This window comes from Vicugna pacos, chromosome 4, assembly GCF_048564905.1.
Source record: "Vicugna pacos chromosome 4, VicPac4, whole genome shotgun sequence".
Taxonomy (NCBI): Eukaryota; Metazoa; Chordata; class Mammalia; order Artiodactyla; family Camelidae; genus Vicugna; species Vicugna pacos.
Genome location: NC_132990.1, coordinates 42978671 through 42995159, shown reverse-complemented (window position 1 = coordinate 42995159; position 16489 = coordinate 42978671). Strand labels below are relative to the sequence as shown.

Below are 16489 nucleotides of genomic sequence, written 5' to 3'. Positions count from 1 at the left end.
CGTCCAGTTTTCCCAACAACGCTTGCTAAAGAGACTGTTCTTTATGTGTATTCTTGCCTCCTTTGTCAAAGATTAATTGACCACAGGTCTGTGGGCTTATTTCTGGGCTCTCTATTCTGTTCCATTTATCCATATGTCTCTTTTAATGCCAATAACATGCAGTTTGATTACTGTAGCTCTGTAGTATTGTCTGAAGTCTGAGAGGGTTAGTCCAGCTTCGTTCTTTTTCTACAGTAATGTTTTGGCAATTCTGAGTCTTTTGTAATTCCATATAAATTTTAGGATTATTTGTTCTAGTTCTGTGAACAATGTCCTGGGTAGTTTGATAGGGATCACATTAAATCTGTAGATTGCCTTCAGCAGTATGGCCATTTTAACAACACTGATTCTTGCAATCCAAGAGCATGGGATATCTAATTCAAAAAGACACATGCACCCCAATGTTCATAGCAGCACGATTTATAATAGCCAAGACATGACAGCAACCTAAAAGTCCACTGACACATGACTGGATAAAGAAGTTGTGGCATATTTATACACTGGAATACTACTCAGACATAAAAAGAATAAAATAATGCCATTTGCAGAAACATGGATGGAACTTGACAATGTCACTCTAAGTGAAGTAAGCCAGAGAAAGAGAAAGAAAAATACCATATGATATCACTTATATGTGGAAACTAAAAAAAGAAAAAAAGAGGACACTAATGAACTCATCCACAAAACAGAAACAGATTTGTAGACACAGCAAATAATCTTATGGTTACTGGGGGAAAGGGAGTGGGAAGGGATAAACTTGGGAGTTTGAAATTTGCAAATGTTAGCCACTATATATAAAAATAGATTAAAAGTTTTCTTCTGTATAGCATGGGGAACTATATTCAATATCTTATAACCTTTAATGTAAAAGAATATGAAAACATATATATATACATACATACACATACACACAACTGGGACATTGTGCTCTATACCAGAAATTGACACATTATAACTGACTATACTTCAATTTAAAAAAAAGTCAAAGATAAAGGAGAAAAAAAACTGTGTTCCTGACATAAGAATAGACATACAGATCAATGCAATAGAACTGAATAGAAATAAACTCAAATTTACATCAATTGATTTTAGGAAAGAGTACCAAAGACAATTCAGTTGGGAAAATATAGTCCTTTCAACAAATGGTGCTGAACAACCAGACATGTGCATGCAAAATAAATTTTGGCTGGATCTATCATCATATACAAATATTAATCAAAATGGATCAAAGACATGAACTTAGGAGCTAAAACTATAACTCTGTTAGGAGAAAATACAGGTTTAAATCTTCATGACCTTGGACTAGGTAAGACTTTCTTAGATATAACACCAAAAATACAAACAACCAGAGATGATATGGGTAATTTAGACTTTATAGAAAGACAGTAGCAAGAAAGCTAAAAGACAATACACAAATAGGAGAAACAGGGTTAAGTTCCCAGAATCAACCAAACAAAACTTCTAGCTCTCTCTTTCCCTAAAAGAAATGACAACCCCATCCTTCCAGTGGTTCAGACAAAAACTTAACAATTATCCTTGATGATTCTCTTTCTTTCATATCTCAAATTCAATTTACCAACTAATCCTGTTGCTATTACCTTCAAAACACACACAGAACATGACTCCTTCCTTACGATATCCAGCCTATGCAGGTCTAATCAAATATAACCTTACAGTGAAGCTTCCGTGAATATCCTACACATAAAGTAGCAACCTTCCTCCCCACCACTTTGGATTTCTCTATCTCTTTTACCCTGCTTTATTTTTCTTCATAGCATTTTTCACCATTTAGTATATCATATATTTATCAGTTCACTTATTGTCACCTATTATCCTCCTAGTTGAATGTAAGCTGTATGAAGACAGGAACTTGGCCAAATGTGTTAACTTCTGGTTCCCTGAGTGATTAAAATAGTGTCTAGATACAGCAGATGCTCTCTAAAATGTGCTGAGCCACTAAATATTTATGTGTGTAGTAGAATCAAGGTTGTTAACTATGTTCAAATCATTTATATTCTTACTTTTATCTTCTTGATCTATCAATTATTGAGAGAAATGTTAGATTCTTTCGCCATTACTTAAGATTTGGAAAGTTCTTTTAATTTTGTCAATTTTTGCTTTATAAAGATTGAGGCTATTGCGAGCTAAGAACAAGTTAAAAACTGTTATCTTCTTGGTTAATTGTTCTTTTTATCACTAGGTAATTCTCTTATTTATCCCATCAGAGAACGTGTGTATTTATGTATATAATATATAGCATTTGCTCTCCAGAAATAATATGAGGTCACATGCTTAATGCCAATTATTCCCTTCTCAAATTGCATCTTCTTTTTACTTTTTACTTTACTATTTACTTTTTACTATTTTACTATTTTGCATCTTCTATTTACTATTTTACTAGTGTGGTTTTTATATAGTTCAATTAGATTTATCCACCAATTTATATTCTTACATTTGATTACTGTAACCTATTTTTCCTTTCTGGTTTCAGTATCCTTCACAAGTCCATCCTTCTATAGTACTTAAGTCTTATTTTTTCTAAAATTTTTATTTTTCCCTTAAATTTAAAGGTAATGTAGTTGGGTACAGATTATAAGGCGTTAGAAAAATGGAAGGTTATTCTAGCATCTCTGGGCAAATGCCTGTATAGCTCTCTATATATTTTGAATTCCTTATGTTTCACTGACTTTCGAGCTTCTCTGATGACAACAACTCAGCAAGTATATTTGTGAAACTAAAGTTACAGGTAGAAGAAACTGAAACCTTTTTTCCCCTCCTAATCTTAACTTTAAATAACAAAACTGGAAACATCCCATTATGGTAATAGTATGAAATACTGACTTAAAAGGAACAGCTCATTTAAGGACAATGCTCATTCCTATAGAAAGAGAGGGAAATGATGTAATAATTTCATAGCAAAATAAGACCATAAAGGAAGGGGTGAACAAAAGTTGAGTTTAAACTAGGAATATAAAATGTCATTATTCCTCAAAAAAGGAGACAGAATATTATATTTGCTAATTTTGTAACTGACATATAGCATTTCATTATTGTAATATATTTCAATCAAAGCTTGAATGAAATGAAAAGCCTGCTTAATTTACCAAACCTTTCCTACCAAGGCTGCTAGGAATGAATGATGAATAAAGTAGAACTGTATGAAGCTGAAATGATGTTGCAAAGGCAACAACTTAAAAAGTATCAAAGGAATTAGGAAGATCAAATGCAACTTGCCATATTGCAGGGTTCATAATTAAATGCCTAGAGCTAAACAGAATTATTACATTTCTCTTGGCTTAAGCATTTTTCCCACATTTTATATCAAAGAGAATTTACCTTTTTATTCCCTGAAATGTACTGCTAGCCATGTCTATGATGCCTCCAGTTGGCCTTGTCACTGCTCCAACTATACCTTTCCCAACACCTTTAAAGAAACCAGCTGCTCCTTCTTTCTGAGCTCCTGGAAAGAAAAGAGACAAAGTTTTAGACAATTGGATTAAGAATGAAAATCGAATTAATTTATGAAAGGCTTGGTAATATATATCACCCAAAGGAATTATTATACTTGCCTTTGATTGGTTTTGTAACAATTCCTGTTATGCCACTTACAAAACCCTAGAGGAAAAGCACAATCGAAAATTTACAATACTTTCACATGATGCCTTGAAGAACCAAGTACAGCTTACAATAGAAATACAGAGCTTTGCTTTCTAGATACCATAAGAACGAACATATTTACTAAGTATTTAATTTAAACACAATATTTTTGGAGGCTACTTACATATTTTTGTATGTCACAACCCACTGATCCTCCAGCCCCCAAATCTCTGAGTAAATGAAAGTTTTGTCTATTTCCTTAATCATAGAATGTGGCTTTAAAAGGTATTCCCTAAAATGTTCACAACCCTGGGAAATTTCTTACAGACACTAAGCCTTTTCCTCCACGAGTGATGCCTTCTCTAAGACCAGCTGGTTGCTTGTTCATGGCTTCTCTTCTCTTCTGTTGGTAGTCTTCATCCATAGTCATAGCTGCTACCCCTTTAGCCATAGCACTGGTGATTTTGGAGGCAGCACCAGCTAATCCACCTAGCAGAAATTAAACTATCTTTAGTGAAATCAAACATATCATTACTTTCTAGCGTAATCACACCTGGTAGGCATTCTGTTTCTTACCAACAGCTCCACCAACTAGTGCTTTCAGTCCTAGTGCCATTCCCTCCACAAACTCTTCAGGACCCTGGATGGCTCCCTGAAGAGTCAAAAAATAACAGCAAAGTTATATTTATATTTTCAAAGGTAAACTTATTGATATACATGGGGAAAGCAGTAGTGACAAAAAGAAAAGATCTCCCAGAGAAAGTGGTATCAACAGAAAACTTCACATTAACAGAATCCTAAGCTATTTCATGACACTGAAAGTATGAAGAATAAAATGTTAGAAGCTGATCCAAACTTAGGAATATGGACTAGTCACCAAAGTGTACAAAAGATGCCTACTTGGATTACAAGCTATATGATGAGAAGTTAACCATAAACTACTCTTCGTAATTTTTAAAAAAGAAAAATATTTTAATTCTTAATATTTGTTTTAGATTACATTGTACAAAATATTAGTTTTACTTTACTTTTCATTACTCTCTATGTTTAAAAGTGAAAGCAAGAACATTTTGAATGTTTTGACAGAATTTTTTTTAATTGAAGCATAGTCAATTTCTGGTGTACAGCATAATGTTTCAGTCATACATACACATACATATATTTGTTTTCATATTCTTTTTCATCATAGGTTACTACAAGATATTGAATACAGTTCTCTGTGCTATATGGAATAAATTCATTCTTTATCTATTTTATATATTGTAGTTAGTATTTGAATCTTAGCAATGTTCTCCTAGGGCAGTCTACACCCAGGCAATGGAAATAAAAGCAGAAATAAACAAATGGAACCTAACTAAAAGCTTTTGCACAGCAAAGGAAACCATAAGCAACACAAAATGACACAACCTATGGAATGGGAGAAAATATTTGCAAATGATGTGACTGACAAAGGTTTAATTTCCAGAATGTATAAACAGCTCATGCAATTTAATATCAACAACAAAAAAAAACCCAAATAACCCAATCCAAAAATGGGCAGAAGACCTTGACAGAAATTTTAAGGGACACAGAACAATCATTTTTGTCACTGATATTAAGATTGCTTTGCATATCAGCGTGCATGGTTATTTTTACTGTCCCACACTACTGTGTAAAGCAAGACTGTGTGTCCAAAGGTATCTTCCTCCTACTATAGTGTAAAGTTTATCCACCTTTAATATTCCATCAGAACACTTAAAATTCAGTATTTCTTAGAAAAGTCTTATGTTCTTTTGCTGTGTTTCCCAAAATCGATTTACATCTACAAACTCAATTTTATAATTGGGATGCATTATTTATTCAAAAGTATTGTGTGATATATTGCACAATACAAGATTAACTATTTTACCTGGTAAGGTTCATAAAAAAATGCCTCTACACCTTCAGAAAATTCTCTAATCAAGCCAAAGGGATTTCCCAAAACATCAAGTCCAAGAATGAGTACATACATCTGCTTAATGGCCTAAAAATGAAATGCAAACATTAGTCAGATCAGATAATCAGAGTTCATATTTTACCCCTTATACACAGTAGACACAAGTTTTTTTCAGGCCAACACCCTCACCACCCAATTTCAATCTAAACCATATCACCTTATTCATCACTAGTCTTAGTTTTTAAAAAGTAATTTGGTGTTACAGTATTAGAAATAATATAACCTATTTATATAAAGTTCTAAGAGTATTCAAAATGCTTTCACTTTCACAACAGTGTGTGACAGTTACTACTGCCACCACTTTACAGACTGGAGAAACACACAGGCCAAATGATGCCCAGAATGACATAATGGATAAATGGCAAAACTGGGATTCAAACTCAAAGTCATGTTCAGTGAGCTGTCCACCATACAACACCTATCTCATTGCTCTGTAAGTTATAGAATAAAATACAGGAGTCTTTTAGAGGTAGACAAAAATCCACCAAAATAATATATGTAGCTGACTCAACAACTTAAATATTGAGTCAAAAATTAATAATATTCTCTGTTCATCAGTTACTTACTAATAAACAGTTTCCCTTGACCTACTTTTTAAGTAAGTGTAGTGAATTACTTAGCTAATTATTATTTAAAGAGTTATGTCTAATCCACACTGATCCAGGAAAGACTTCTGTCAAAGGCTAAAAAATGGAACACAAAAAACTGAAATGGTGGTTGGACTCAACTGTTTTCTATAATACTGAGGAAAAAGACATGTTTTAAACTTTTGAAAACGGCCATTCACTTCCTTGCCAAATCTACATTATACATGTCTAGACACATATTATTTCCCTATTTTATATCGCTCAGTCCCTTCATAAAATCTGACAAACCTGCTTTGAATAGTGTCTTATTACTTCAGACTGTAGTTCAGATGTCGTATGGAACTGATAGTTGAGTTCAAAACATGCAAGCCTGAAAAAAAGCCATATAAAGGTATAAATATATATGGGTGGGTGTTTGTACAGGGTAGGGGTGGAGAGAAGGAGATAATGTTTTTGATATTAATGACTGATTTTATTTTCTTTAGAATTTTTCTCCAAGTCCTTCCTTTTGGTACATTTTTCCCTATGCCAGTCAGAAAATCGACTCATGTTCATCTCTGCATATTCTGTTCAAAGAACCCTCTAAGAATCTGATAAAAGCTATGGATCTTATCTTCAGAAAAGCCATCAATATACACACATTTTCACATAATTTAGGGGATTTAGAGATCCTTTGGATCCCACTCAAGGACATGAACTATATTCTCAATTCCATCTTATCATGGCCCACTGAGACAATGTGTGACACACTGAGATCAAAGAAAGAGGCTGCTCAAGAATGGACAGGGTTCAGTTGCTGCAGGTCGTGCCTGATCAGCTGACGAATCATCATCAGTTTACTTATCACCTATTCACAGCGTATACCCGGTCAACTGTTTGGGAAGTTCTATGCTAAGGATAGGACAGCAGCAAGATTAGAAATCTCATCCTATTTCTGATGTCTTCAAACCTATGTTTTAAAATTTGACTGTTAACCTAACTTTATCTGGATTTACCTCTTATTGGATTCATTCATTCTTACTACTGTTCTTCATAACAGTTCTAGGTGCTATCTGCAAAGGTCATTCTCATCTAAAAGTCTTCACTCAGATCTCTAAGTGTCTTTGGTCAGACACTCTAACAGCTTCCACTATGACTCACGTTAGAGTTCTTGACTGTAACAATTCAGCTGATCCTTTCACTTTCCCTGTCATGGCATTCATTTAGTTCTAGTCACATATGCTTTGAAGAGTCTTGATCCCATAGGCCTTAAAACAACATCTACTAAGTGCCACACACCACACCTTTGGGTGTATACAGCTTCTCAGGAATCTTTCCCAAGGCCCAAAACGCCTTCCTTTCTGTCCTTCTTTAAGAGTTTTTTTTTAAGTAATTATTTAATAATTATTGAAATATTTAAATAATTTAAGAATTACTCTGTTATCTAACAGCTGAGGGATAGAAGACAATGTTATAAATTATATTCCACTTAACAGTAAAAACCGTATTTAGCCTATGATCTGCAATGTACTTTACATACTTTTTCACTGATAAAATTTTAATGTAAATATAAAGTGGACTTCTCATCAATTTATAGATTTGAATATTAAACATACTTAAAAACTACATCTTGTACATCTGTAAGAGTGGCACCAATACTCTTCAGCAAAAGATTTATAGAATGAACTGCCATCTGTCCTCCATGTTGTTCTGAATCTTTAGCTTCTTCTCCACCCGAACTCAGTGAAACACTTAAATGCAACTAAAGAGATAGAGAGATCAATATGTAAAGCACTTTCTTCATAATGACAATTTTAACTCTTAAAATTCAACCTCATCTTAAATTCACTACACTTAATAAGATTTCAAAGTTATCTGGGTTAAACCAAAATTAGTAAGTGGAAAGTTAAGGAAATTTAAAACCTAAACAGCCCGTTAAATTTTTTAAATTCAACAATGTAATATATGATATTTAGATCAATCCATTCTTTTGGTAAACCTAGGAAAATATTAATCTTTATACATTTTAATAACATTAACAATCTAGAAGTAGAAGTTGTTGGAAATAACTCAGATATCTCAAAAAATGAATGTTTCAACTATTAGAATTAAGTTAGTGTGGTAAAGCCCATTAAAAAGCACTTTTGTGCGCCTGTGTGTGTGTGTATATATAAATACATAAGTTTACAACAATTTTCTTCAAGTATTATGTAAGTAACTTAGAAATTTTATGTTAAGAACTTTTAGTTCCATTCAATCCTTAATTTTTAAATCAGGGGTACTTTATAAATTAATTTAAAACTTACATGTATATCATACACAAAAGTTTGAAAACTGTCACTAAATACCTTCACAGAAAACAAGGTAACATAATGTTAGGTCAAGATATAAACATAAACACATTGTATATGGTTCCATTGTTATTTCCATGTGGTAAAAAATTATTATAAGAGTAAATAACAAATAATTATTTAAAAGGATAATTTCTTTATTTACTTATATTTGTAATAGTGAAATTACAGAATTTATATACTATTAAAGAATGTAATTTAAATGCCATACCCCCCAAACACATCAAGTCAATTTGCTATTACCTAGATTATCAAGGATAATAAAAATGACTTATTTTTCCCCTACCTTGATAGAAGATATGTGAAAATACTCATATAGACTGACTTGTGATGAATCTACTAATGAAACTATTTTATATTCTTCTTGGAAAGCTTCTATATCTTTATGAAAAAGCTCAACCTATAAAAGAACATAAAATATTAAAAGCGTAGGGGATTTGTCTGCTTAAGTATTTAAGCCAATAGTTCACATGCTGCAGAATATTCCCCCATAATATCCAGATTCAACATTGCTCATGATTGGGAAGCTACTGCCTCAGAAGGGAAACTGACATCTTTACTGTTAGGAAAGTTGTATCTGTCACATACAAACTGAATTCTTTCTATGAGGGTAGCTGAAAAAGAGAACCTATCTACCCCATAATTGTGATGTTACAGTCTTTCCATCAGTCACACAGAATATATCACATTTTATTTGTCTTAGCCCTTTTCTCATCAAATATCCTGGTCATATCCAAATTTCTAAATTATTAATCAAAACAAAAGTAACCCAGGAAAATAAAATAGGAGAAAACAGTGATGTGAACATGACTAATTATCCTCTTCCACCTACTACTGGCCTAAAACCTTTCCTCTTATTTGCTTAAAAAGGTTATTTGTCTTGCTTCCAACTTCTATAATCTGAAAATGTGACTTCTTCCAATGTACAACCACAGCAGCATTATAAAATTTTTTAAATTGTTTTAAAATGGAAACAAAACCATTTTAATACCTTTAAGAATGTATAATGTTATCACTTTTTTTAGTCCTCTTTTTTCCCTAATCTTTCCTATCAATACTATTATTATAAGTCTTACCTCTGTTTTTTCAGTCACTTCAGCCTCTGTCATAAGTTCTGCTACAGCATAGACAAAGCCAAGATCTAATCTGAGATCCATTTCTTGGATCAACACTTTGAAATACCTATATTACAATGTGAAAAACATTTAAAAATCATCGATTAACTGCATTAACAAAATTATATAGGAAAAAAGTATTAGATAAAAATTAGAACATTGAAACAACCTCTAGATGAATAAATAAAATAATGTGATGGCAACACTGCTCATAATATCAACAAACTCAAAATAAAAAAATGCCTACGAAGAGGAAATCAATAAGTAAATTGTGGTATATAGTCACACAACAGAAATTATACACTAGTGATAAGTAAACTCTAGCTACAACAAAATGAATAAATTTTAACAAAAATTTGAATGAAAAAAGTCCCAGGAATATATTTACAGTTTGAAAAAAATTTTAATTGGAAAAAATTTTGAAAAAGAAAGAAGCATAATGTTTAGGTACAGATAAACAATACAATAATACTTTTAAAAGAATAACGATGGTATTTATCTTGGTGATAGGGTGGAGGAAAGAAGAAACAGAAGAGTGATACAAAGACTGATGTTTCTGTCAATGTTCTATTTCTCGAACTGAGTGGTGACTGAATTTGAAAATATTTTCTTTCTTGTTTCTAAAACAATATGCAGTAATTATAGACAACTTAAGAGAAAAAACAAAAAAGAAAATAATAAAATACACACAATTTTAGAAATGACTGTTAGATGCATTTCATTGAAGCCTGATACTCCAAGATTATAAAATAACTGATTTTTCCTATGACCTTTATAATTTAATATTTCATACTTAGATCTTTGACTCATCTAAAATTTATTTATTTCAGAGTACAATTAACTCACATGTTTAAATCAAAACATTAAATGAACACACAAGAAATGTATTAAGACACTTACTTAATACGTGATATCTGGGAATGCCCTGCAGATCTCATGACAATACTGACATCTGTAAAGGGCTTTGGTGCTGTGAAGGTTAAGAAATATGATTAATCTCATGATGATATACACAAAAGATAAGCATTTTCTTGCAGTTTAGTACACATCCCAATGGACAACTAAATTATTTACTAAATCATGAGTATCAATAATTAAAATTACTGATATTGGTTAAGATCTATCACAATCTTAATTTTAGATTTTAAAATTTAAATGTTCTGTATTCACTCTAAGGATAACTGATTCTTTAAATTACTGATTCTAAACTGGAAGTATTCATTAGAATCATCAGGAAAACTCTGTGAAAACACAGATTTCAGGGTCTTGTCCTAGACTTCTAGGTAGCGGGAACTGGGCATATACACTGGTCAAAATGCTTCCAAGCAGATTTTGAATAACCAGTTTAGACAGTTTAGAGCTGGTGGTATGCAGGTGGGAGTAGAAAGCAAGAAGAGAGGTAAGTAAGGTAGTGGGAAGGGAAGGGAAAGTGAGGAGAAGAGGGACAGCAAAGAAGGAAGAACAGTGAAGGAGAAGAGGCTGGAAGAAAGGATTTGTCAGTTATTCACATCTGTGCAATACAGGATAGTTTCTGTGGTTAGAAAACACTCTGAATTTGAACTTTCTCATGATTTATTCAGAGGTCCTAGTGGATTATAAATTAAGGGTTCACAAATTTGTAATCTTTTAAAAATTAGTATCTCTAAACATTTTAATAAATATTTCTCATTAATCTTTCTTCAGTATTCAGAGTCTCACTGAAGTTAGTTGAGTACTTCCTGGTCTTCGTTCAAGCTATTTCATTTTCCAGTGATCCTACAGAAACTAAACTTGAGAATGGTTTCACTTCATATTTTTATAGTAAAATAAACCAAATACCTAATACAACTGTTTTTATGGTAATTTAAAAATACAAACAAACCTGAATCCATGGTGACCGACTTGGGAGGCTTAATGGGATAAAACACAAATGGAAAAACAGCACCAGGTATCTGGTTTTGGATCTAAGAAAACAAACAAAAGGTCAGTATGTTAGTATGTTAATTACAGAAACTGACTGGAGTAACAGGATTTAAGAAGTAGAAGGAATCAAAAGTTCCAACACTAAAAACTGGATAGCAGCATGTAAAGCAATGAAGCTAGAACACACCCTTACACCACACACAAAAATAAGTTCTAAATGGATCAAAGACTTAAACATAAGACAAGATACAATAAACCCCCTAGAAGAAAATATAGGCAAAACATTATCTCACATACATCTCAGCAATGTTCTCTTAGGGCAGTCTACTCAAGCAACAGAAATAAAAGCAAGAATAAACAAATGGGACCTAATGAAACTTACAAGCTTTTGCACAGCAAAGGAAACCATAAGCAAAACAAAACGACAACCTATGGAATGGGAGAAAATTTTTGCAAAAGATGAAACTGACAAAGGCTTGAGCTCCAGAATATATAAGCAGCTCATACGACTTAAGAAAAAAAACAACCCAATCCAAAAATGGGCAGAAGACCTAAACAAGCAATTCTCCAATGAAGACATACGAATGATCACTGAGCACATGAAAAAAATGCTCAGTATCACTAATTATCAGAGAAATGCAAATCAAAACTACAATGAGGTATCACCTCACACCAGTCAGAATGGTCATCATTCAAAAATCCACAAATGACAAACGCTGGAAAGGCTGTGGAGAACAGGGAACCCTCCTACACTGCTGGTGGGAATGCAGTTTGGTGCAGCCACTGTGGAAAACAGTATGGAAATTCCTCAAAAGACGAGGAACAGACTTACCATATGACCCAGTAATCCCACTCCTGGGCATATATCTAGAAGGAACCCTACTTCAAAAAGACACCTGCACCCCAATGTTCATAGGAGCACTACTTACAATAGCCAAGACAGCCTAAATGTCCATCAACAAAAGACTGGATAAAGATGTGGTATATTTATACAATGGAATGCTACAATATAACACCATTTACAGCAAGATGGATGGCCCTAGAGAATGTCATTCTAACTGAAGTAAGCCAGAAAGAGAAAGAAAAATACCATGTGAGATCGCTCATATGTGGAATCTCAAAAAAAAAAAAAAGCAAAGCAAAGAAAAAGGCAAATGAACATAAATACAAAACAGAAACAGACTCATAGACATAGAATACAAACTTGTTGTTGCCAGAGGGGAGGGGGGTGGTAAGGGACAGACTGGGATTTTGAAATTTGTAGATACTAACAGGTATATGAAGAACAGATAAACAAGATTATACTGTACAGCACAGGGAAATATATACAAGATCTTGTGGTAGCTCACAGTGAAAAAGAATGTGACAATGAATATATATGTTTACGTATAACTGAAAAATTGTGCTCTACACTGGAAATTGACACAACATTGTAAACTGACTATCACTCAATAAAAAACAAATAAACAAACAACAACAAAAAAAACAAAAATTCCAACACTGAAACCGAAGCACTAGACAAAACAGACCAAGGGAATATATCTGGTTTGTTGCCATGTTCCTTTAGAATAAAATCTATTTTTTCAGACTCACCTGTATTCTGTAAATTTGAATTCTAAATGATGATTGATGTGCAGATGTGCTATATTCCACCTTTAAAGCAGGAAGATAATTTCTTCGTATAGCTGTTACATGTGGTTGCATAATTTTCATGTTAGTACCACTAGGTGTGAAGCAGACCTGAAAAATATGACAAGCCCCCAAAACCTAAAACATGGAATTTCTCTTCATTAACAGATTAAAATTAGAAATCTGTACCAAAAAACTTTAAAGATAATATTAATTTAAATAGTAGGCTAAATATTTGATTAGGTTTTGACTGATCTTTATACCCCCATATCCATACAATTTATGAAAATATTCACATAATACTTATAACTTAGTTTTATCATTTTTAATATAAATTTAGTAAAATTTATCAAATATAAAGTAATAAAAAAAATAACTTTAAAAGTAAGACAAAACAACTTATTGGCTTCTTGTTAATCAACAATGAATAGATCACTAGCACCTTAAGAAAGTGTGAATTCTTAATATAGGTAACTATCCCTTTAAAATATTCTATGTAAAGTGTGTGTAATAGTTTTTTAATGAACTAGACTTTCGATTAAAAACTAACTCATGATTCATCTAATTACAACAGATAAAAGTTAAAGCTTCACCTCAATACTTAAAAACATTACCTGAACGTTAGTGTCCAACTCAATAACCTTATCTTCTGATGGGGAAGATTCAGTATATTCCTTAAATTCTTTCTCTAACTTCTCAGTCTGCTTTACACTCATTGGCTTCCATCTTGCCTTCTTCTTGGGCTTTGTCTCCCAGACCACATCAGAACTTATATATGAAAGTAAAAATCATAGTGCTAATTTATAAACATTTTCATTTTAAATGCCTTATTACATGAATTACAAAACTGTCAGTAAATTTTTACAAATCCTTAGTTATAAGCAAGCACATTACAAGTTTAAAAACATGAATTAATTCAAGCAACACTTACTAAACTCCTATTCAGGAACTATTCTAGGTGGTAGGGATATTACCTACCCCTTCCGCTCGTCATTGTGGAGCTTTCTTTTAGCTGAAGAGTGATAGACAGTAAGTAATAAATATAATAAATTAGCATATTTTAATGTATTAGGAGGTGAAAATGCTTTTCAAAGAAGAAAAAAGAGACAGGGGAAGGTGGATCTGGAGCATTGGAACATGCAAAATTGTGGGTGTCATGGTCAATGGGGGTGTCATTAAGAAGGCAGGATTTCAGTAACCTAAAAGAAGATGAGGGAGTATCCAGCAGACAACAGAGGAACATTCCAGGTAGAGACAAGCTAGAGCAACGACTTCAAAGCAGAGCTTGTCTGTAGTAGAGGCAGAAGAGCAAGGAGGCTGGTGTGCCTGGAACACACTGTGAGCAGAAGATGAAGACAGACAGACAGTGAGAGGCAAAGTAACGCAAAGCCTTGTAGGGTACTGCAAAGACTTTGAGTTTTATTCTGAGATGAGGACCCACTGAAAAATCATGAGAAGATTATCAGCAATATAATCTGACTTAAGGTTTGTTAAGAATATACTGAGTGTTGGGATGGGGAGAAAAGAAAAAGGGATGAAGGCTGGAGCAGGAAAACTTGTTAGGAATTTAATGCAGTAAGCCAGGAGAAAATTGGTGATGGCTCTGCCTAGGGGTAATAGTGAGGTGGTAAAAAGTGGTTAAATTCTATGTGCGTTTTGAAGATAGAGCCAGCACAGCATTTCTAGATAGAAGAGATTTGGGGTATAAGATAAGGAGAGAAATTAAAGATGATTCCAAAGTTTCTGGCCGGGGCAAACAGAAGAATGTAGTTGTCATTAACTCCAATGGGAAAGCAGGTTTTGGTAGAAAGAGATCAGGAGTTTGGTTGTACACATTATAAAGCTTAAGGAGTCTCTTAGATACTTCAGTAAAGGTTTTATGTTAAGTATCTGGGCAGGTAAGTCTGGAGTTCAGGAAAAAGGTCTGGCTGAAGATATATTTCTAGAAATTTCTGGCATATATGTGGTACCTGAAATCATAAAACTGAAACAGAGAAGAGAAGAGGACTAGGGTCTGAGAGCCTCAAGGTACCCAATGAAAAAGAGAAAAGGAACCAGTAAGTGAGAGTGAGAATGTTGAGCAGAAAAGTATCCTGGAAGAGAAATTAAAGAAACTGTATCAAGGAGGGATTTGTGCTAAATGTTATATACGAAAGCAACATGAGGACTGGTTATTGCACACTGGATCTGGCAATACACAGGACTCTGGTGAGCTCAAGATCAGTTTCATGGTATGCTGAAAGCAAAAGCCTGTTTGGAATGGTTAAAGAAAAAATGGGTAAAAAAAGAATTAGGGCTAATGAATATATCTTTTGCAACAACAGATTAACACTTTTGAGTTTGGCTCCAGAGGAAAGCAAATAAATGTGCAGTAGGCAGCAGGAAAAGTAAATGCAAGAGTTTTTTTTTTTTTTTTTTAAGTTTAAAAGAGATAGTGCTGATGGAAACAATCTAATAGAGAGATGTTGAGGTAGGAAAGAGAGAAGAGAATTACTGGATCCATGTCTCAAGAGGCAAGAGGGGAATGGAATATACTGCAAAAGCAGAAAAAAAAAGTTTTAAGTAGAAGCACATATGATAGATCTATGACGACTGGGGAAGTGTGTTGCTGCAAAATGTAGGTAAAAAATGCTGGTGCATAGAAGCTGAGATATTGGGGTCTTAGGGCTTCCCTTTTGATTGCTTCAATTTACGTGGTGAAATGAGATGCAAGGTAGTGAGCTGAGAGAGGGAGTAGTGGTTGAAAAGAGACAAAGTGAGAGCGAATGCAATAAATCAAATTTGCTAAAAAAAAAAAGGCTGAAAGACTTAATACAGAATTTAATAATCTATCTACATCCTAAAATTACTTCACTCTGTTAAGTATGTAAGTTAATTTTATTTATTCTATTTGTTTATTCCTTCTAAAATTTATGTTCATTTAATAAATAGGTGGAAACCACGTATTTGCATTCACATCATTTAGCATGGGTGTTAGCATATATCAGGTTTCACAGGCTTAAAATCTGTTGTCTATTTGACGTTTTCCTTTTAACTAATAAACATACTTTTTTGAGAACAATAACAATCCCTAAGAAAACAGTTTTAATAGGTCATTTTAAACGGCATGGATACCATTCAATGAGAAGTCAGGGTCATTTCTAGATGAATTTACATAGAAAAACAAATTCAAATTTATATCATATACCTTTGATTTATATATTTATTTGAGAGTTTAACTCAAGTAAAGGATTAAAACTACATTATCCTTGTTACGTAGACTGGAATCTAGAAATGCCCTCACATTAGGCAATTATATACAGAAATTAATTTTAA

The 16489-nt window shown here is 33.1% G+C and overlaps 1 protein-coding gene across 6 annotated transcripts in view; it reads right to left on the bottom strand.

The window, feature by feature from the left end:
- VPS13A (vacuolar protein sorting 13 homolog A) overlaps positions 1–16489 on the bottom strand; it is a 204475-nt gene that overhangs the window by 32615 nt on the left and 155371 nt on the right. For all 6 annotated transcript variants that reach the window (XR_012072042.1, XR_012072043.1, XR_004189589.2 and 3 more), the window contains exons 55-67: positions 13789–13942; positions 13139–13285; positions 11505–11586; positions 10544–10613; positions 9605–9710; positions 8815–8928; positions 7794–7939; positions 6487–6568; positions 5525–5638; positions 4213–4288; positions 3962–4125; positions 3609–3654; positions 3376–3499 (exon numbers count right to left, since the gene is read on the bottom strand). Coding sequence is in view for 3 of the 6 variants with exons in the window: in XM_006209353.4 (XP_006209415.2) it covers positions 3376–3499; positions 3609–3654; positions 3962–4125; positions 4213–4288; positions 5525–5638; positions 6487–6568; positions 7794–7939; positions 8815–8928; positions 9605–9710; positions 10544–10613; positions 11505–11586; positions 13139–13285; positions 13789–13942 (1425 nt within the window). In the remaining 3 variants the exon portion in view is untranslated. The remainder of the gene's footprint in view (positions 1–3375; positions 3500–3608; positions 3655–3961; positions 4126–4212; positions 4289–5524; positions 5639–6486; positions 6569–7793; positions 7940–8814; positions 8929–9604; positions 9711–10543; positions 10614–11504; positions 11587–13138; positions 13286–13788; positions 13943–16489) is intronic.